The sequence below is a fragment of the Neolamprologus multifasciatus genome, chromosome 20, assembly GCF_963576455.1.
Source record: "Neolamprologus multifasciatus chromosome 20, fNeoMul1.2, whole genome shotgun sequence".
Taxonomy (NCBI): domain Eukaryota; kingdom Metazoa; phylum Chordata; class Actinopteri; order Cichliformes; family Cichlidae; genus Neolamprologus; species Neolamprologus multifasciatus.
The window spans coordinates 14,061,029-14,083,287 of record NC_140458.1 but is presented as its reverse complement, the minus strand read 5'-3'; the positions used below and the strand labels follow the sequence as shown (position 1 = coordinate 14,083,287).

Sequence of the window (22,259 nt, the reverse complement as noted above, 5' to 3'; positions counted from 1 at the left end):
TGTGCAACACTTGACTGAAATATTACCGAGAGGAAGAGCGCACAACCTATTTGTGCGCTTAATCAACTCCACGATTTATTTTTTTTTCCTCCCCTGTGGACCATCCACTGTAAACCCCAGTGGAGATGGTGCAATGGAATCACTGGTTTCTGAGATACTCAAGCCACCCCATCAGGTTCAAAGTCATTTAAATCCCCTTTCTTACCTGTTCTGAAACTGTTTGAGCTTCGGTAGATTATCTTGGGCTTTAGGGGCATCTGGGGCTTTAGGTTTGTATTTACTATTTGTGTAGAAGTAACACCTCCTTGGAAATGGTTGCTTCTAGGAATGTAAAATTAAAGTAAATGAAATTCTTTCCATTAAAGCACAAAACCTCGGCTTCTAAGGGCTCTCTAATGCCAAATGACTCTTTCAGGGAAAAGAAGTGTGTACTGAATAGTAAAAGAACTGGTTGTCATTTCCCAGGTGAACCGTGTAAGGACCAGGGACTTGGACTGTTGTCTAACTGTGCCCTTAATTATGGAGGCCGGAGACAGCCTGGAATTGGTCATTAGCAGGAATCCACTGGCAGCAGCAGACGGGGAGCTGCCAAACGACTGTGACGACCCCTCAAACTCACTGTTCTGCTTCCCCAACCACAGGAACAACATAGTTGCCCTCTGACCACAAAGAGAGATTCTAACTCTGCAGTGTATGGGACCTCTCTTAATCTCTCTCACTCACTCACTCACTCACTCACTCACTCACTCACTCACTCACTCACTCACTCACTCACTCACTCACTCACTCACTCACTCACACACACACACACACACACACACACACACACACACACACACACACACACATCACATGGTTAAGCCTGTCACATTGTACCTCTCAGACACACCTTCACACTCATTTTCAGCACTCAGTGCGCATCCACAGACTCGACCACTTTCTTCCCCTGAAAGCATCGCTCTCTGTCTCACAAAGTCACAAGTGCATGTGTTCACAATTGCCAGTTTTAGTCACTGTGTTCACATGATGCAGTTCAGGGGAGGCTCTGGCTTAAGGGCAGACTCCCCCACCCATTCCACCTCCACAGGCAAAGCCACATGCAGGCTTATATAACAGGGGAGTCATAGTGTCTGACGGAGCCAGGATGTCAAATACACAAGCCTCGGTTCTAGAGAGGCTCGAATGCTCAATGCATTCACTGCACAAGGTACCGTTTTCTTTAATAGGTTTTCTCATTCAAGGACCAAAAACCTGGCTCTGTTTTTCATTTACACATTTGCAAATAGAAGCCCCAAATGCAGTATTTCATGTGCATGTAAAACAGTCATACAGAGACACAAAGGTGCAAGTAGGCTCGAGATTCAAGGAATGTTGCACCTATTTGAGTTATTTCACCCATGACTTGGCTCACTGCCCTCGTTTCCAGTCTCTACTCCACACTGCCTGCCCTAGAGATGGGACAGTGCCTCCAAATAGCCAGAATGCTGTCTGATACTTGTGAGTATCATTAGCCACATTTTAAATTCCCTTATGTTAATGTCACAAATTCATAGAAAGGCACTTAATTCTTAGTTTTTAGTCATTTCATTGCTTCCAAATCACCCTAGATATCATGCTTTTTTTTTTCTCCCTGTTGACAGATTTTCAGTTTCACAACATTTGCATTTTTCTTTTTTATTTGTGGCACCACATTTGCACCATTCCACTTTTAAAAGTTCCTATGTTCACATTTTTCACATTACTGTATGACTTTGCATGTGGCATTGCACCAGAATGACTTGGGCACTGATGCTTCCTCAAGTGAATTACACCTTTTCCAAAAAGGAGGATGAAAAGTGTTTCATTCATCTCACTCAGCTGGCTATCAGGTTATTTTTCTCTGAAGTTCCTACCAATATGTGTAAGCATGTTAAGCATGCATATGACTTGTTCGGTGAGTAAGTCACTCCATAATAAGTAGTGGAGTGTTATCAGTTTCCTTCAGCAGGAGCGCTTATCAACATGACACTGTTTTTATAAAAACCTCTGAAGGAAATGTGACCTGCTGATTAAGCAGACTGCCTGGAAACAAGCATTTGTTTTATTTGGTGTGTTTGGCTCATGTGAACGTGTTTTGAGTTGATCTGTAGGTTTCTCATAACGGGAAATTGCATCCGAATCATCTGTGAGGCTGTAACCTCTTAATTTAAATTAAATGTCATATTTTTACAGTGGCCTGTTTTTAAGGTTTTACAGTAATTTATGCGTTGCCCCTTTTATTATAACGTAAATGTCATGTATGCAGTGCTTCATTTTTATTGACATGCACATCGCATGGTGTCTTGATGTAAGCTGTGATGCTGAATGTGATTTTTTTTTTTTTTTTTTTTTTTTTTTTTTTTATAAAAACATCTACATCCTCCCCGAATATGTCAGGTATCATTTCATAAGAACTTGAAAAATGTATTGGATATTTTATTTTTGTTATTTAATTTATTAAGTAAGAAATGTATTTCTTTTTATGACAATAAAGTTATGAGATTACAGTTGACTGATTTCTGGTTTGTGATCGTTAATTTGGTTGCCCCCGTGTGTTTGCATTAAAGCAATGAGTTACCATGACCTGGTTAACACTTGTACTTCAAGAGGATTCGGGTTAATTCCTTGACACAGTGGGGACAACAATAAAATGATTGAGAAAATCCAAGTCTCTCCTGATGTTGCCCTTACTGCTAAATTACAAATATTGGAATGCTAACAATGAGTTCAGATGTTGAACATGGAAAGCTTATGTTACTGTACTACCAATTGTTTACATCCATATTTAATTTATGTAAAAGATGCAGTTTCTCAATCCAGAAGCTAACATAGTGTCTTAAACTTGCATTCTTTTTAATGGCCACTAGGGGCTAATAGCAAAAACGGTTCTCATCCTATTTAGGGTTTGCAGACATGTGACCACTATGTAATGTTAACTTACTGATGTGTATTACTGAGTATTGTTATGGTTGTAGGTTGAATGAAATTGACGGACTACATTACAATTTTCAGTTTTTCTGTGAAAACTGAAAATTGTAAAGTAAACCACAAATGGAGCCGGTTTGCCTTAAAAGTTCGCACTGTGCCTCCGTGATTCAGCCAACATGTTTCAAAAGGCGAAGATCCATTTGCAGTTACGACCCCTAGGCTAGTTAGCAAGTATTTGCAGGTAAACATTAAAACCTTTGCCACAGTTGCCAATCGGTTAGCAACTGGAAGGTTTTTGGTGAAGTACCTTCTTTTCAACCAATTTCATCCAACAAGAGCCACCAACTTCCAGGAACCGCTGCCAGCCAGTCAGGGAATACACATGTTTCCCGAGCATCCAGTGGTTGCATCACTTCCAAGATGGTGGACAATTCTTGAGTAATACGAAAGACGTCCAATGAGAGACCTCAAGAGAAGTCCTATAGAAATCCAATGTTTGATTATATCACTTTTTTTTTCCTTTTCTTTTTTTTAAAAAAAAAAAAAATCTCAAACATACTCCGTTTGAGAAGAGAGGATTATCTGCAGTATACAAACCACCTGTGATTGACAAGTATCACATGTTGGTTGCACGTTCATCTATTTTCTCCTGTTTATCCAATCAAGGTCACAGTAGGACTGGAGTCTATCCCATTTCCCAAGGCAAATGTCCAGGATACACCCTAGACAGTTCGCCAGCCCATTGCAGGGCTATCCTGTGACTGTCATGGCTACACCAATTGTTGAATTGCCAATTAATCTAACAAGCACATCTTAGGACTGTGGGAGGAAGCTGTGGAACACGAAGGGAACCGCGCAGGCTTCACACTGCTAGCCGGGTTCAAACCCAGGACCCCCTTGCTGTGAGGCAATAGTGTCAAGCACTGGGCCAAACCTGAAAATGTAAAATGAATTCTAGTCATTTCCATTTATGGAGAATTTGACTATGAGCCAATAAATGTGCAAATACTCAGGATGATCAGCAACCGCTGGAGTAAGAATCTTTTTGACTTTATGCAATTAAGTGAGCAAGATTAATACTTTTATTAAGGATATCTTTATAGTTCATATAAATATCTGTTACTAAGATTAAGTGCTAAAAAATATGCAGCAATTTTAAAAAAAAAAAAAATTGTTTTTACTGTTCTGTTGAAATTTAAAAGAAGAGTGAACAGAAAAAGAGGGAAAGAAAAGAAGAAGATGAAATCAATATACAGGATATGGCCTTAGGGAGGCCTGGGCCTGGGCCCCTACAGTAGTCTTTTGGCATATGGGTTGCCTCTTCAACTCAGTGATTTATACTGGCGCCCTCATGCCATACCTTTTTCTAAGCGAGTAAACATCCTATTGCTTAAGGTGATTAAATTCAATGTGAAAAATGAGCCTTGCACTTCACTCTTAACTTAAATCGATCTGAAAACATGATTTCACAAAGGGCTCTCCCAGTTCCCTTGAATCATTTTACACCCCTGCTTCCTCCTGCACTCAGACACTTCTTTAGAGAATCAGTGCTCCAAGGGTTTGAATGATGACACACCAGAGACCTGCCCAAATAAGTCAGCCCTGCATTTGTGTGCGATGTCAGAGCTGTTCCCACCTGCTACTTCCGGTGAACAGTAGATTAATGGAGGGACAGACATCCTGAAAAAAATTTAGAACAGAGGTCAATGAGCCATCGGAGGGAGAGGGGAGTCAGGGTGACATTGGTGGCCTTCACCAGAGGGCGTCTGAATAAATATAGATGGCTATTTTAGGAATGGAATCACTATGTATTATGATTTGGGCAAGGAGCAAACCTCGGAATAGAAAATGGTGTTAATGAAGGTTAAAGTGGGAGGCAGTACCTAGCTCAGTGTCACTCCTGGATTGGATAAGTGGAAGAAAATGACTGGTTGGGCGAACACTAAAGCATAAACTGTGAGCTCTAATGATAGAAGTAAGTAGGCATAAACACAAAGAAACTCTCATAGCTTCAGAAATATCAAATACACACAAATCCAAAGAAAAATATGTTTATTTAATCTATATAGAAATGATGCAATGTGCATCTCAAAGGGAAAAACTGTGAGACAAAAATACTTTGGTACATTTAAATTTCCACATTGCAATTTTTTAAAAGGAGAAAGCAGCAGGGTACGGTGGTGTGGTGGCTCCTACACATGCTTCAGGAAAACAATCCTCAAGAAGTTGTACTGAACTATTGCAAGTTGTTTCTTTGTTATGCATTACGTATGATTAGACTACGCCACCGCTTCACTGAATATTGCACCCTGAATGTGCAAATCCGGGCTCACGATAACTGACATGTAGCGAAACACATTGGTGAGCTTTGATTAAAATAATGAATCAGTGATGGTGTTCAGATGATGTGCAGTATAAAATTGATACAAAAAGGCATATGTGATTTACAAACAATTAAAATTCTACAAATAGTCTCTCAAATACAATTGAATTAAAAGCCAGACTCCAGTGGTCGTTCTGCAGAGCGCACCTGCTACTGAAAGCACAACGGAGAGAGCTGTCAGGCAGTTTAGTAAAAACTAACACTTCTGAGTGATGTTCTCACAGATCCCACTAACAATGACAAATCTGAATATCTGATGGCAAGTTTCTACTTTCTATTCTGTCATCGCCTCAAGAGACAACTAGATACCTCATATCAAAGTTTACAATTTCAAAAAGTTAGAAGCTAAAAATATTTCTCCTGAAATATGTTGCAAATGTAGCTGCGATACTCTGCAACAATAAAAACACACTACAATAAAGGTGAAACAACATATAAAGTGCAAAGAGAGGTTTCAATAAATGCACTGGTACTGACTATAGTAGTCACACAGGCAGTGTACAAATACTCTAAAAATGCCACTTCCCTTGTTTCCCCCTCTTTTTTTTTATTTCCTACCTGTCGTTTTCTCTTATTTTATCTCAACTGCTTTCAGGATGGATCGTCTTAAAAAGGCATTTCTCACAGTATTTGGCCAAGACCAACTTGTAACTTAAAAGTTGTCAAGCAAGATTTACTCTATACACTGCATATTGCTGCTTAAAATGTCATGGATATGTTTTCTGAGAGATGTAGGTGACTGGCTTCCGCCGCAAGCGGAGGTACATTCATTTCATTGTGGCATAAAATGACATAAAAATTAGAAGTCAGTACAACAAGACCGTCACAATCACGTGACACCTTCCACCTTTTTTTTGCAGTTAATTACTCATTTAGTTTATTTAACAACATGAAAAGTGAGAATTTACTCTTTTCTTCTATAGAACTGGCAAAAAAAAAAGCAAATTCCTCATCTTTCCGGAATCAACAGAAAGGTAGTAAACATTTAAAATGTTTTATCTCGAAATACTGCCCAAACTGAGATCAGTGCCAACTACAGCAACAACAACTGTAACAACAACAATATCAATATTGTAAAAAATGAGAAAAAAAAATCACAAGAAAAATAAAATACAATAATAAAACCCTCTTCATAGAAATCAAACCAGACTATCTCTAACGTGAATATACCGGACAACGTAAACCTACTAAAGTTAGCAAATATGATACCACAGAAAGCACATCAATCGTATTCCTCTCACAGAGAGCGCTCACATCATTGTTTCTACAATGGTGTGGGTGGGCTTGATTAAGCCATTGTTCCCATTTGGGTCCAGGGGCTGTGTCAGCTCACTGCCCTTCAAGTTGTATTCTTTCGGGCGGGAGCTCACGCCTGACTTCGCTGGGGCTGCCACTGCTTTGATCCTCTGAGGGAAGAAGATGAGACATTAAAATAATGATCGTCAGAAACTGGGGTGGTTTAGGGCTTGAAATGACAGTTATCAAGAAAATAAACAAGGGCTGATTAAGGGCAGTTTATGTGATTATTAATTATTGTGTACTTTCTTTTTAAGTAAAATGCTGAAACAAATGAACCAAAAATACATGCAAATTGCTGACTGGACGTTTCTGCTTTTGCAAAGAGCCGGGAAGTCTGTTTCCTCTTGACTTTGGATTGATTTTCCTCATTTAAATCTCTGCAGGAAAGCTCCCGTTAAAAGCTCACCTCAATCAGAGGTCCCTCAGACTGCAAGATCTTGATGACCATCACCATTGGGATGCAGATCATGGAGGACAGAGCCAAAATCCAGCCCAGACCGATGGCCCAGTCTGGGTACTCATACACCTTGTTATAGGTCAATGGCTTGTACTTCACCAGTGAGAAGACAAAACAGCCCTACAGGGAGCAAACACACACACACACACGCACACTGCATTTAGCACAAGCTGCGCCCCTTACATGTGACCTTCAGCAATCAACATTTGTCACGCCAATTCCTCCAACACAGTGAAGTGCCACTGATCTCTCACCATGCAGAGGACAGGAGTGATTATGGACCAGCTCCATTTCATCCATGGGTTTGGTCTGTAGCCAATCATATCCTCAACTGCATCATAGAAGTTATCGACTCCTGTTCAACACAAAACAGAATAAACAATAAGCCGAGTCTATTTGTTTCTGCAAAGTTTGCCAAAATAGTGAATAGTGCACATTAGATACCAGCGACTCTATAATCTACACGTGTTGTTGTTTCCAATGATAGAATGACCTTGGATTGCATTGGAGTTTCACTGGGTCATGGCTATATAGTATCAATAATCTTAGCTCTGTCTTTTACATCTTAATAGACCATTAATGGTCTTTACTGGCTGGCTATAGATTGCTGTGTGTTTAGTGCAACTGTGCTGTAGTCCACTGGTTTGTGCAAGACATTAGCTGTTGATGTGAATATTAATTCTGTTTATTCTGTTTTTACTCTTTTCCTCTTTTTTGCTGATGAATAGACAAATAACTACTATAACAGCATCAGTTCAGCACAAAAGCCCCCAGCTTCACAAATTAAATGTTGTCCGGGAACTACTTTTCTGGACCACAGAGCCTCCACCAATAAAAGGGGTGCCATTAAAGCGCATGGGCATTAGCAGGGAAGGTGCAGCTTTACTTCCATTCCATTTAAGGTTTTTCTCTTCTGTCTAAATGTCGCTTTGTTAATATTGGTAGGGTACAATCTGGTGGGAGGCAACTCTCAGTGGCCAATGACAATCTAGCAGGGGACTAACTCCATCCTCACCTCCCCTCAACCTCAAAGCAAGCCCACAGTTAAAGTTATTTACTCCTGACGTCTGAAAACCTCACAAGGCCACCTTTGTTTTACACCCCAGAGATCATTAAGACCTCTTTTACGAAACTTTTTGATGGACACAACAGAAACCTATCACATCTAGAGTCACTTCCACTTACCATAAACCCAGGCTACAGCAATGCATTCAAAGAACGCAACCCACAAAAGGCACACACCACTGGCTGCATAGTAGTCAAAGAGCTGGAACACATACATGCCACCCTGGAAAAAGAGGAGACAGAAAGCTGCATTAATTATCTGTGTGTGCATGTGTGTGTGTGGTGAAAAAACGGACCCCACAGAGATAGAAGGGGGTATTAAATCAGGGTGGGCGAGGGTGCTGAAAGCAGGACACAAGAATCCTGGCACCCTACCCGTAGAGTTCAACAGGTGCTGAGACGTCATTGAAGCACAGTTAAATGCTGAATGGAAAACAGCATTCCAAATTGTTCCATTCTGACATGCCGGATGTGTGTGTGGTAGTGTGCTAGGAAGCCATATTTGGCTATGACAATACAGCAGCAGAGAGGCATGTAGAAAATGTGTGGGTTATCGCTGTTGTTCATCTGTTCCTTTTCCTTATCTTAACGGGACAGCCATCAGAAGTATGTGCGCTAGTGCCTGCTGATGGACTTACTTTTGTCACCATGGCGAGTCCAAGGAGATAGCTCATGAAACACATCACAGCTATGAAGATCTCTCGCCGATAACCTTTCCTCAGGACGGCTGGATACAGATCTACAATAGAGGTGATCTGACCTTCCACTTCAACAAACTGTGGGACAAAAACAAAAAAAGTTCTCAGAGAATTTAAAAAAGAAAAAAAACATTTAAAAATGTGCATATCTTTCTGCGTGTGCGCAGCTCTTGTTTTGCCTCCACAAACGAGTGATTAGAGAATGAGGGCCGTCTTTGTTGGGCAGTAATGAGAATTTAAACAAGGCTCCTCTCTGCAACACTGGTTTGTTGCTACCAAGACACAAGAGCAACAAAACAGTGAATCACTGTCTCTGTCTGCTTGTCTGTGTAACACTCTCGCTCCCCTGTGTCTCCTCATTGCCTCATAAGCAACAATATGTTTCAAGAAAACTATGAATTTCCTCACAGAGAACACGCTCCTTTGTTGCACAATAACAAAGAAAAAATCCCTTACACAACTGTGGCATGTATGTGTGAGCGAGGTTAACAATATATAGCATTCAGGAGTACAAATGTGCATATAATTTATGACCAAATAAATGCACCCACACACACTGGCATTAGTTCTCTCATGGAAATAGCAGCACTTGCATGAGCTTTTACATGTACTCAAATATAGAGTGCTGGCCTGATCTTGCAGCTGACTGAGATGAGGAGCTTGCCATGTGCAGGACTCAGTTAGCACAAGAGTAGAATTACACTTGAAGGCAGGAAATGTGATATAGCTGGAGAATCCCTTGGGAGTACACTTGTGTTTTGTCTACTTAGATTATCTTGTCTTAATCAGAGCTCTGCCTTGTATGAAAGCCAGGCTGCTTGCGTACAAACTATTATCCTTACTTTTATAAACTAAATGTTTGGACATCCACCAACTTCCACAAAGGAACTGTGATCCTTAAGGAATCAAATGTGGTAGTAAAATGCCTTTGTGTAAACCGGTTTCTTGTCTGTCAGTCATCTGATAACTTAGAGAGGTTAGAAACAGAAAGGAGAGACACTAAATGTGTTTTACGTATTCGGTCAATGAACCCACAGACTCTTGGAGGTGTCCGTCTCAAATTAACGGGCACAAGACCAAACAACTGTTCTGAGGATAGCTTTACACTACAGCAAAAACACTGACCTGGCTGTCAAGGCCCAGAAGCAGCAGCATGATGAAGAAGAGAATGGCCCACAGGGTTGGCAGTGGCATCATGGATACAGCTTTAGGGTAGGCAATGAAGGCCAAGCCGGGACCTGGAAGGGGAACAGAGAGGGGATGGGGAGAAGGGAGAGAGGACAGAATGAACATTTCTATCTAATTTTGGCTTGGCCGATACAGTGTGAGGGAATGGTAAAATAAAGTAAATGCTGAATCAGAGGGGCTGAGCAAAGGAAATACTGCGTTATGGCCAACAAGACATGGAATAGCTCTAACTGTGTGAAATGGTTCCTTTTTTTTTGCTGGCCATATATTAAAACCATCTTTAGATTGGTTTTTAATCTAATTTATCCTCTGTAGCACAAGCAACAAAAATCAACAAAAATACATACTTATGTATACAATGTAAGTATACATACTTTATACGTAACATATTACATAACTGCCAACTGTTACTCAGTGTATATTGCCTTTCTTACTGTACAAATCACAGCTGCCTGACAGAATATTTACAGCTCATTCATTCTGAACATGAGTTTATCAGGATGCATTTCGATAAGCACTCAATATCTGTGACATGCTGGTTTATTATCACTGCATCAAGGTGTGCAGTGATAATAAACTTAATTTAAACAAAGCAGACATGGATTTTAGCAAAGCAATGAACCAGTTCAGTGAGATATTATAAGAGCATCAGACACAGACTCCATCAATTGAACAGCTGAGAAAAATGTAGGTCAAAATATTTGAAAAAACATATACATATAGATATATAGATATATTATGGTTTCCATATATGATGGAAGCAGCATAGAATTAGTGTTCATTTGATTACTTTATTATATTCCAGATAGAAAAACTTCTAACTTAAACTGAGCAGAGAAAGCATGCTTAAAGAAGACACCTCCCCTTCAAAGTCAACATAAGAAATAGAGGAAGACAGATCCAGAACCAGTGGCGTCCATCTCAGGAGATCCACAGCTTGTTAGCAGAACTGGGCTTACAACATACAGTTATATACATACAGTAAATGGCCAGTCTTCTTAGCAATGGTCCAAAAGATAAAGCTACTGAATGGCATGAGGAGGATCACTGTGGGACAGACTGGTGCCACTGAACAGCTGTAGTAATGATCACGGCACAGTGCAGGAGCTCTTTAACGCCGCAGTTCATTGTGTAGCTAAAACACACAGCATCTCACCAATGCCATGAAATCTGTCCTCAGAAAACGTGGATCACACTTTGTAGAAATAAACCTGTTTCTCTGAGGCTTTTGTTCAAGGAGTGCGCAGTTGCCGATACCTCTACGTTGCTAGATTTCGAGACTTACATAAGCTACTTCTTTTAAATTGAATTCAATTTTAAATTTTTCCAATTGTCTTTTTTCTTTTCTTTTCTTTTTTTTCCGGGCAGCAGCACCCACCATCACTGCTGCCATCACCTTGGACCCTCGTACCTGACTCTGCCACATCGGCAATGTCCACCCCTTGTTCTTGTGCCATGAAGCCCAGGACGGAAAATATTGCGAAGCCAGACACAAAACTGGTACCGCTGTTGAGGCCTCCCAGCAGCAAACAGTCCCTATGTCACACATATGTCATGGAGGTTGTTAATGAACACAGGTGGAACCGAAGTTCCCATTTTCTTTTCACGCAACCGTCTCTGACACGAGTTGCTGTCACTACTAGACTCCCACTCGCCCTAGTGGAAACACAGCTCACCTGTAGCAGTTGTATTTGTACTTGTTGTAGCTCCCCAGTGACGTCATGGCGCCCAGGCAAATGGCATAGGAGAAGAAAATCTGGGTTCCTGCATCAATCCACACCTGAGGAGTAGGACGTGATTGCTGATTTTTCAAGATTTCAAAAGATTGCCTTAAATCTACAATCACTGGTACATGCTTAGGGGCAGTAAAAATAAGGTGAAGTACTCCATCATCGTCATCCTATCATCTTGTTCTATTATATCCAACACACAGAAAGCTGTGACCAGTAAAATTCAAACAATGAACTGAAAATTGCTCGAAAGCTAAAAATCGTGACCATGTTGTTTGACTTGGAGAAGGACCATGTGCACGATGTGACGGTGCAGTAAAGCCATAAACGGCAGCAGTGGAATATCTTAGTTTAGCAAAAAGTCTGGGAACAAAAGGAAACAGACGGCCTCTGACTCTTTCCAAAGGTAATAAAATCCACCAGCAAATCCAGAGATCACTTCGTCTTTTTAAAAATATATGGTCAGAGTCATGCCTGTAATGTAAGCATATTCACTTGCTATTGCAACTGTATCCTATTAAACTGCTTCGTTGCTGCTTTGTTTAATCTTTTGGTTTAATGGACTAAAGTTATATTCTCTTGATTTGTGAGCTATGCAGGTGCTGTTTGGAATCTTTATGCTAAACTAATCAAACTGTCTGCTTTGTATAGCTTCATATTTAAAGTTCAGAAAGCTCATTTAGTGCTCATCAAAAAAAAACAACAGGTGAACGGCTTCCTTTATATAATTTTATATGGCCCAGAGACTATTGTAGGAAGCTTTAACAGATCAAATAAAAAAGGTTTTCATTCTTACCTCTGGATCTTGTAGGCGGGTTACGTTAGGGTAAAGGTAAAATTTGATCCCTTCTCTGGCTCCAGGAAGCGTCACGCCACGCACCAGCAGTACAATCAGCATGACAAATGGGAAAGTTGCTGTTATATACACCACCTAGACCGGACAAAGGATTTATTAGCTAAAAACAATGAACAACATTTACATGGTTATGACTCATCACTGCTGAGATATAGTGGGATAAACGCTTCTTCATTTTTTAAGTTTCATTTCCACTCATATTTGTCCAGCTCAAAGGAAACATTGTTCTTATTGGGTGATAACAATTTCCCCCTACAAATAACTGAGTGGAGGGCCTAGATACACTTCTTCTATAAGAAAAGTCATGCATGACACAGTATAACGTGGCATTCGTGCAATCTGCATACAATAAATCCTGAATTGTTAGCTGATTAAAGGTTAAATCATTTTAAGACAAATTTGTCACAAAAATAGGGAAATACGCACACCTCCAGTTCCTAATAGAGTTATTCATTTTCAAAGACTTTCAAAGCCTTTTGCTTCTGACCCATTTTCGGGTCTGCTAACAGAAACAAAGACAGGACTAAGGAGCGCCAGTCAAGTGTTTACAGCAGACAGTGTGTCTAGCCAAGGACTGACTTCCAGGACAACATGGAGGCCTGTGTCTCTTAATCATCTTTATTAACCTTGTTTCCAAGCATGTGGGCTTTCTCTGAGCAGCAGTGTTTTGTCACTGACTTGTTAGGGAAAAACTAAAAAACTGCATCCAAGCAACCCAAAAAGTACAGGGTGTGTTGATGAGTCACACTCACTTTCCCTGTGGACTTGACTCCCTTCCAGATGCAGAAAAAGCAGATGACCCACACTGCCAGGAGACACAGTGCTAAGTCCCACTTCAGGGGCCCTATGTCTTCAATTCCAGTGGAGATGCTTAGGACGTTGCGTCTGCAGAGAAAACGTATGTAAGTGCCTAACTAACAATTCACAAATTGCCATTATATCCAAACATATTACAAAGCAATTGTGCATGAAAAAAAAACTTTTCTTCAATTTAATTCCACAGTTAAGGTGTAACTTTGAGGATGAACTAGCATGGTGCAGCGCAAACCAAGTTTATATTAAACTAGTGGAGAACTAGTGCTTTCTAAAAGTAAACACTCCCCTTGCAAGAATGTTGCTGTTCAAACACATTTACACAAGCAAGATAAAGAAGCACTGTTACTTTGGTATACTGAAGAGTGGATATGTGTGTGGGTGTGTCTGTGTGCCACTCACTCCCAGAACTCGGTGACGGGGGAGGTAAAGTTGGTAGCATTGGCTGCCAGCCAAAGGGTCTTGTTCTTGCGCACTGTGTCCTCTACACAGTGCTCTGTGTTCCAAGGCTGCTTGCATTTTGCCCAGGGGAGCTCGGGCTGAAAGCACTGAAACAGGTAGTAGAGTCCCCAGGCCAAGATCACAATGTAGTAGATGTTTAGTAGAGACACGATCACGATAGAGGCATAGCCAATACCTGGAGACACAATAAGAGGGCGGGCATATTTGAATTTTAAGGTAAAACTTTCTTTTAACATTCGAATCAGGCTTTGTGTCGGCTTCATTTAAAGCTGCAGTAACAGATTTGTGACCACTTGTGGGCAGAAAAATTGCTGTGAACACAACATTGACAAAACACGTAATTCAGTTCTCCTTTTTTGTTCAGCTGCTCACCTACCCTATCGTTTTTTTGTTTTTATTACTGCCTATTGTGAGAGCTCAGTCAGAGTGAACCAAAACAGGAAATTAAAACAATGCAAAGTATACAAAACGGCACACATAATTTACTGCAGAGATGGGTTAAAATTCCATGCGTGTTCATCAAAACAAGCTGATGGGAAATTAGTCATGTGAACCTCTGTTTATTTCAAAATATCGATAATAGCCACTTTAAAAGAACATAAAAATATTGTGAAGTTACAGCAGCGGCACGGAGTGTGGTCAAAGGTGAACAAGAAGACTTTATTTGAACTCTAACACAGAGGAACACAGCCCAGGCTTCACTTGACTATCTACTGTTATAATGTCCTTAGTGTTTTTAAGTTATTTTTAGATGACTTTGCTGGGAACCTGGACACAAACACCCCGGTACTCTTCCATTGCTTTGGAGTATTTTTAAACTTATCATCTCTTTCACTCCCACCTCCCCCTTCCTACATTCCAAATGCAAACTGATAGACGATGCACGCGGTCCACATGAGTAAAGTCGCATATTCCCTGTGTGATAAAAACAAATTAAGGTATGCTGAACAGCACAGAGAGCTGTGATTGGTCAATTCCGCAGCGAACTGGGGACTTTCTCTAAAACAGCAGGTGGGCAGACATCAGCTTCGGCATTCTTTGGATAACAGGGACCGTTGACAGCTGCTGGAGATCCGGGAGCCATGCAGTTTCCTCTTGCGTGATGTCCCACGTGTGAACATGAGTAAGAGTGTCAAAGCAGCTGCCACGGGTGTGGTGCGTCAGTGCTTGTCTACAGCTGTCATTCAAATGTAAAGGGATGCATATAAGCGGTCCGGCAAGAGCTCAAGTAAAGAAATCAGGTGACAAAGAGCAACTGAGGCAGTGCTGTCCCGCAGTACTCACAGTTTTGATTATATCTCATAATCCAAAACAAAACAAGCAGGCACGCTGCAGCTCCATGGCAACAAAATGATCAGAGTCTCATGCAGCAGGTTTGCACGAGACTCTGATCATTGCTAGGCAACTTTTCCCCCCTCACAGTCTGTTTCTATGGCAACCAAGAACTCATCAGTCGATTTCAGCAGGCACATTTTGGGGGAGAGACGCGACACTTATTAAGAACAGACATCTATGAGAGAAAACTTGCTGTCCTCTCCCACCCAGCAAAGAACCATTTATGCGCTAGATACTAAACAAATAAGCTAATCGTGTTGTTGTGCTGAAGCACGCACAAAGCTGAAGTTCACAGCAGTTCCAGCTGTTTGGTGGCTGGCACATGTGCTCCTGCTTGTAGGAAAAATTTAGGTAAGTGTGCGTGTCGTTCTTTTTTTCTTTGCTTTCTGTATGAATAATATAAGCTTGCATTATGTTCAAGAGTTAGAATAAGCTGGGGACATGTGATCTTGTCTGCATGAGGACTGAGCATTGTGCATGTGTAGTAGAGCTATAACTGGGTTTTTAATGTTTTATTTTTTCAAAAAGACGGGAAAATAAACCTAATATATAAACATGGGCATCTTCCAGCCGAAGCTCCAAACCTCGATATTCAGGAATTTTAATTCTTAGCTTCTGCATTTCTGCATTCTTTGTGATGTAACCTTCACAACACAAAGCAGACTAATGGGGTAAGACTGGTCTAATTGTACTGGCAGAGAGAAGAGGACACCTCGGCAGAACACGCTGTCCAAAAGATGAATACTGGACTGACACAGGAGGAAAATGAGGGCAGAAACCTCGCTCAGACAAATGAGGCTTTTACTCAGCGTTAAATATTAAACGAACAAGTCGGGGAACATTTGTGCAGAGGTTTTATCCTTCTTTCTGTGGGTGAGAGGTTTGTGTTTGTGTGTTTGAACTGACCAGTGAAGATGGGGCAGAGCTTAGCCCAGCAGGTGATCCCTCCCTCAGAGGTGTACTGGCCCAGTGCGACTTCCAGGAAGAACACCGGCAGACCACCCCCGAAAAGGAAGATGAAGTAAGGGATAAGAAATGCACCTGAGGGAATTCAAGCACGATTGAGTTCAGATATTTTGTGACCTTAATCTTGATCTTTTTTTTTTATTCTATCTGTTGTGCATCTATTACGTACCGCCACCATTTTTATAACAAAGGTAAGGGAAGCGCCAGACGTTTCCTAATCCGACAAAGCCTCCGGCCACGGACAGGACAAAGTCGAGCTTACTGGCCCACTTCTCCCGCTGAGGAGCTTTGCCTTCTGCCTCATCCTCAGGTCTCGTACCTGGGCTCTTCCCTGGTGAAGGTTTCAGAGTGTCCTTGTGAAAGTCCTTCAGACATTGAAGCTTCTCTTTTTGTGCCATGCTGCAGGCAAAGAAAAAAAGACACAATGATACAAACAAAAGGAGAGAGGTGAGCGGGAGGCGCATTAGGGAGATAATGCTATCTCCTGACTGTGTTTCGGCTTGCTGTGCGAGCGCATAATATACACGACAATGCTGCTAATCTTGCTAATCTGAGCAACTCATGCCTGGAGGTCATTCAGACTATAGAAATGGTTGGGGAGCAGATTTGCCTTTGACAAGAGAGCAGATCCAGTATGGAATAAGCTTTAGGCAAGAAGAGTCAAAATGCAAATTCTACAATTTTACCAAGAGATATCAAAACATCAGCGCTACAGATTGCAACAGAATACACTTGTGCAATCACACAGTGAAGAAACCCACTGTCCTTCTTACTCTGTCGCAATAACCCACAGATGGAGAAAATCATTTGGTTTTAAACCCATGCTGTGAACCACAGTTAAATTACACTGTTGTAATTCAGATGAGTGTTTTTTACAATGCAATGAAAGACTTTATGAACCGAGTTAACCTGAAGGATCTCTGGGTTTTTTTCTACCACATCAGTAGCGACTCAGTTCAACAGGATCCAAATTTAGAGAGGACGATATCCTTGTACATTCCCGTAGTGCTGACTACTCTCAAGAAGCTACAACAGCCTAAGTTAACTCAAGTGTTTACACTGTAAACCATCTTTCCACGAAAGAAAGGATTTGTTAATACGGGTCGAGGTATCCTATTGCGCTGCGTGAGCCAAAAAGAAAAAAGCAACCCTAATAGGGTAGGAATAACTGTGTAACGCATGGCAAGGCTGAATATAATTTAAGCTCCCGGCCAGCGGGTGTTTTAGAAAGAACAAAGGAGCCATAATGACAAAGCCATAATTAATTTTAAGATATGAGATTGAATCTGATGCTACTGAGAATGAGTTGGCAAAGCAAAATCAGATACTTCCTCTTAACAAAGATCAGGTGATGAAAAGCATGTGCAGAAACTAACTAATCTAAATTCACTTCCTCTTGACACCTAGTCAAGAGAACTTTTTTTATAGAGACAGCTAAAAAAAAAGAGATAATTGAATTTACAATCACACTTTCATCTCTCAGGAAATGGACTTTAACCAACAACAACATTGGGGAAAAGATTCTCTGAGAGCTCTCACATGTCTCCTCACTAAATTGGTGCACACTGTGAGCCATCTTTTTCTGAGTTTTCTCTCTTCCTGTTATGCATGACAAGTCCACTTGAATTGCTTGCCATTCTCAGGCTTGCTTACATAACTGGATCAGTTCTGTTTCTCATCCTGTTTCTCTCTCTCGCTCTCTCTTTATCCCTTTTACTCCCCTCCTTTTACTCTCGTCCACTCAGCGTAAGCTTTCACTTGCCTGCCTCGTGTTAGGAAGCTATAGATTTAAGCGAACAGTCCTTTGGGCTGGCCCCAGATATAGCTCACAAGAAATTCCCTAAGCCTTTAAGAACGAAAATAGTGGACTTGTTGAGAATACTCAGTGATGAATGTAAAATTACTGCCTTTCTTCTTCATGTCAATTTGCATCACAAAAACAACAACAACAACAACAACAACAACAAAGCCTATTCGCAGTTCTTTCACACTGTATTTAATCTGACAAAGCTGTGACTTCACACACACAAGCTGTACCCGGTAAAATCAAATCTCCCCTCAGAAAAACAATACAAAAAACTTACATTTCCTTCATGGCTGCGACTATGTATAGTGTTCCTCTCTCTCAGCTGTCACCATTCCTCTGTACTGAATGTCTTTATGCCGCCAGGGTCAGAAGAAGTGAAGCTGACAGCAGAGCCCGCCCCTTGGCTAAAGACAATTAAACCCAAAGTAGAGATTGGACACAGCTTTCCTCTGACAGACAACTCAGGTACCAACGTGGGAGACTGTAAATTTCCACTTACAAGTCTCTGCCCACAAACATACAAACTGCCAAGTGGTGGGGGATGAGTGTGTGTCACACAAGCAATGCATACACATACTATTTATTCATGTTGTAGACACAGAGGACATTTCAGAGGAAGAGACGGACTGAGAGTCCTTCACTGGTTTATGATCTGCTACAAAGTGACCAACTGAATGAAGCATTAAGAGGTTGGTTGTTTATTTGTTTGTTGGTTTTAGACACTTAAACAGAACTGAAAAATGAATTTCACTTCTACAACCCCACTTCCTCTTAAGAGAGATCTTCATGGGAAAACTAATTTAATTTAAGACCATGTCGAGATGTCCTCTGTCCTTTCATGACACGTGGCGTTTTATCTGGGAAATGTAAACAAGTACAGTATCAACTAATAACAATGCCAAATAAGGTAATGTGTCTCCTCTGCTTGTTAATGGTCTATTGGGATGCAGTTCATTGCTTCAATGGCTCACAATGGCTGGCATGGAAAAGTCCGTTTAAACTCCACTGGAGGATTTACGCAGTTAAATGAGGGACATGAACCGGCTGGTGACAAGCTGCCGGTTAAATACATCTTTGGCACCTCTTGGATTCACTATTCATACAGTATGTTCCTCAGTATCGTGCTCTATATACTATTTGGGTTATGCAAAGTTAGGTCACACAATTTGGCTAATACTTAGCCATGGATTCGTCATAATTCATCCTGCCATTCCCACCAGCAGTTACATCATCAATAAACACTTTGACCTGGTTTTAATGACAACCATACACGCCCATGTTGTAACACTACCTCCACCATGTTTGACAGATGATGTGGCATACTTCATATCATGAGCTCTTTCTCTCCGTCTCCATACTTTTCTCTTCCCATCATTCTGGTTAATACTTCAAGCTCACCTGGAAATTAAACTGCTTGCCAGTCAACTGTTCAATTAGCTTTAGCCTCTGAAAATGGGACTAAGCAATGAAAAATGGGTGTAATTCCTAAAATGTTAATGCATTTTAACTCCTAAATTAAACATCCAAGCCTGTATTTCAATCACATATTGACTGCTCGTCTTAAAATCCTCTGAGGCAAAACTCTAAAAATGGTGTCTCTGGTTAAGTCCATACAAATTATGGACTTAACTATAACATAACAAGGTTTGTACAGCAGATGCTTGCAACACAAAGAACGTCTGTTAGATGGGGTCATAAAACCAAACATAGTGGTGTGTTAATGAAAACGTAGGGATTGATACCTGTTGAGCAATGTCAAACTGGATGGGTAATGCAAATTGTGAATATACTTTGTTCTTTCACCTACTACTTCTTTTTCCCTTTAAGAATTGTGTTTTTGTTTTTCTTACAGGTTTTCACATCTCGTCTTCTGCAATTTGGCTAAAGTGTCGGCTTTAAAACTGATCAGGTCTGTGTGCAGTCTGAACAACACATGAAAATTGGTAAATTCATATATAGTACATGTTATTAAGCTTTAATTCAATGTTCTTTGCATAAATAAACAACCGAATATGCATGCTGTTGGACTGTGGGAAGGACTATGGAGGAACTGGAGGGAAGCTATGCAGGTGCAGGGACAAAATGCAAATGCTACACATAAAGGATCCAACTGGTGAGAAGCTTCAAAGCCAGACCTTTTTGAAACGGGAGTTCTAACAACCACACCACTGCACCATCAGCAATAAAGGAATAAAAATGTAAAACATATCACATATGTGACACAAGTGGACTTGGTGTTCATTAGATTGACCACACAGCAGCCTTTTATTTTAAAAAAGTAAAGAAACAGAAGCTGTTGTGATGGGTATCTAATCAGAAGGCAGTTTAGAAAGGAGTATCATAAGTTAGGATCACAGTAACTTAAGGTCCCCTTGCCAAAGTTGGATGGGGTATAGTTTAAAGACCTTTCATTTTGAAGGTGATTCTGTGTTGTATCAGCAGTCAGCTAATATATTAAAATTTGTGTGTTTTGTGTTGTTGTATTTGAAATGAAGAATTGCAGTAATCCAGGAAAACACTAACCATCAAAGAAAATCAAACAGCATCGCCTCCTAATTTAGCAAAGAATCCCAATTTATTTTCAGGTTTACAAGGAGTTTAACAGTAATATATGAAACTACTACTCATGTCACAAGTTCACAAACAAAAACACTTTTTTAAGTCAGCCTTCAAGAAACCTTGTGAGCACCTCACGCCCTCTGAATGGCCAATTCGGGGACTTTATTTTCAGCACCGATGCCAAAAGAGGTACAGCGACCCCTGAGGTTTTATCTGCTGAGAGGGCGGACTGGTGTTACTAAAGGACACACGCCGATCAATCATACACTGGCTGAGGCGGAGACAGAAGAAGTAGGTTAAGTATGTGTCACTAATATATAAGCTAGTAAACGTCTTAGTTCATCACACCTACTTCAGCATTCACTCAGCTAATGATTTGTGGCTGAGGAAAGCGAAGGTGCACCTTCACACTTTCCTCATCCTCATCACATATCACTGTGAACGCACCGCCCCTGAACGCACCACAGCAGCTCAGCAAATACGACCAAACAGAAACTGGAAACGCTGTCTTATCGGACACGATGAACAGGCAAAAGAGGGTTCAAAGACCAGAACTTCGCTCCTTTCCCTCCCTTTTTTTCTAGTATACAACCAAAACATGCCCTAATTTAGTCACGTCGTTTGTATGGCAGGGCTGAAACTGTGCTTTTCTGTAGCGGATAAGCGCACAGCATCATGTGAAAGAAAAAGAGGAAATGTTTTCAGCTTTTTATGAGCGAATAAAAAGGATCAGCAAGCTTACTTTCCGCATCAGAACACTAAATATTAAACAAACAACAACTTACATTTGGATTAATTAGGGTTTCTCCTATCACACATTTTCTCCTACTAAAACATAGTATATTAACCTCATGCACTTAATGATATATTAAGAATATATAGGATTACCCGTCCTCTTACTTTTACTAAGCAGCCTGTTGTTCCTTGTTTGGTAGCCTGTGTTTAACGACGAGTCATACAATGTAATCTACTTTTTTTCTCCCCCCAAGATCGCTGATTCAATGAGCGTGTGCGCGTTTAATATCAGTTTGAGTGGAAAATCACTAGCTTCTCCATGCAACTCTTAAAGTGGCAGTCTCCTTGCATCCGCCCTTTTACCTGATTCTCTTGACAGCTTCTGACTGACAGACCGATAACGACCGGCAAACGTTATAAACCATCTCGCGGCATTGATCAGGGATTTGCAAAAGTGCAGACGATGAACATTTATAGGGCTAAATTTAATTTAACGTGACAGTGAAAAGCACCATAAAAAATAAACCAGAATTATGCAAGTAAATTCGGTATGACTTAATGGCTTTATTGGTGGTTTATAAATGATTGACTATGTGCAGTATCGATCAATTATTACCCAATACTGACATACAAGTGGAAAATTACAGCGGGAAGCTATCTATCATTTCTAGTAATGTTGATGTTATGGCAATCAAATAATAAACTGTAGCTTTTTGATAAGGTGGTTCACCTCTCATTAAAACCTAGAGTGGTTCCCAGGGGATGAATATCCTACTATCTTGTCGTCTAGCACCACCATAAGGCTCATATTTTCTAGTCAAATGGTGTAAAATTAGATTTGATTTTTCACAGGATGAAGACATTTTGAACAGGTGATAGCAGCAAAAGCACAGGAGTAGCCTAATGGCATTAACAATGACTGTGCTCCTTGTAGGTATATAAGTAAACCGTGGCATTGTG

General features: G+C 40.7%; 2 protein-coding genes across 13 annotated transcripts in view; one reads left to right on the top strand and one right to left on the bottom strand.

Annotated features, from left to right (window-relative positions):
- Positions 1–5,949, top strand: part of LOC146494629 (glutamate receptor-interacting protein 2-like) — a 38,851-nt gene extending 32,902 nt beyond the window's left edge. For 6 of the 11 annotated variants that reach the window (XM_085145188.1, XM_085145192.1, XM_085145189.1 and 3 more), the window contains 2 exons: positions 466–702; positions 832–5,949. In XM_085145188.1, the coding sequence (XP_085001314.1) occupies positions 466–663 (198 nt within the window). In that variant the 3' untranslated portion in view covers positions 664–702; positions 832–5,949. Of the gene's footprint in view, positions 1–465; positions 747–823 lie in introns of all 11 variants that reach the window. The other 5 variants (XR_014871442.1, XR_014871444.1, XR_014871443.1 and 2 more) reach the window with 5 other exon arrangements.
- slc6a6b (solute carrier family 6 member 6b) lies at positions 4,982–21,580 on the bottom strand. Of its 2 annotated transcripts, none has more exons than XM_085145196.1 (14): positions 21,465–21,580; positions 16,368–16,597; positions 16,139–16,273; positions 13,838–14,072; positions 13,375–13,507; positions 12,563–12,697; positions 11,713–11,816; positions 11,448–11,572; positions 9,974–10,086; positions 8,789–8,926; positions 8,271–8,373; positions 7,340–7,440; positions 7,035–7,205; positions 4,982–6,735 (listed from the first exon to the last, which is right to left on the bottom strand). In XM_085145196.1, exons 2-14 carry the CDS (start codon positions 16,594–16,596, stop codon positions 6,580–6,582), a joined length of 1,878 nt encoding a protein of 625 aa, XP_085001322.1. In that variant the 5' UTR covers position 16,597; positions 21,465–21,580; the 3' UTR covers positions 4,982–6,579. The 2 variants fall into 2 exon arrangements, with proteins under 2 accessions (XP_085001322.1, XP_085001321.1); XM_085145195.1 differs by lacking the exon at positions 21,465–21,580 and adding an exon at positions 18,283–18,415.
- Between the last annotated feature and the right edge of the window lie 679 nt (positions 21,581–22,259).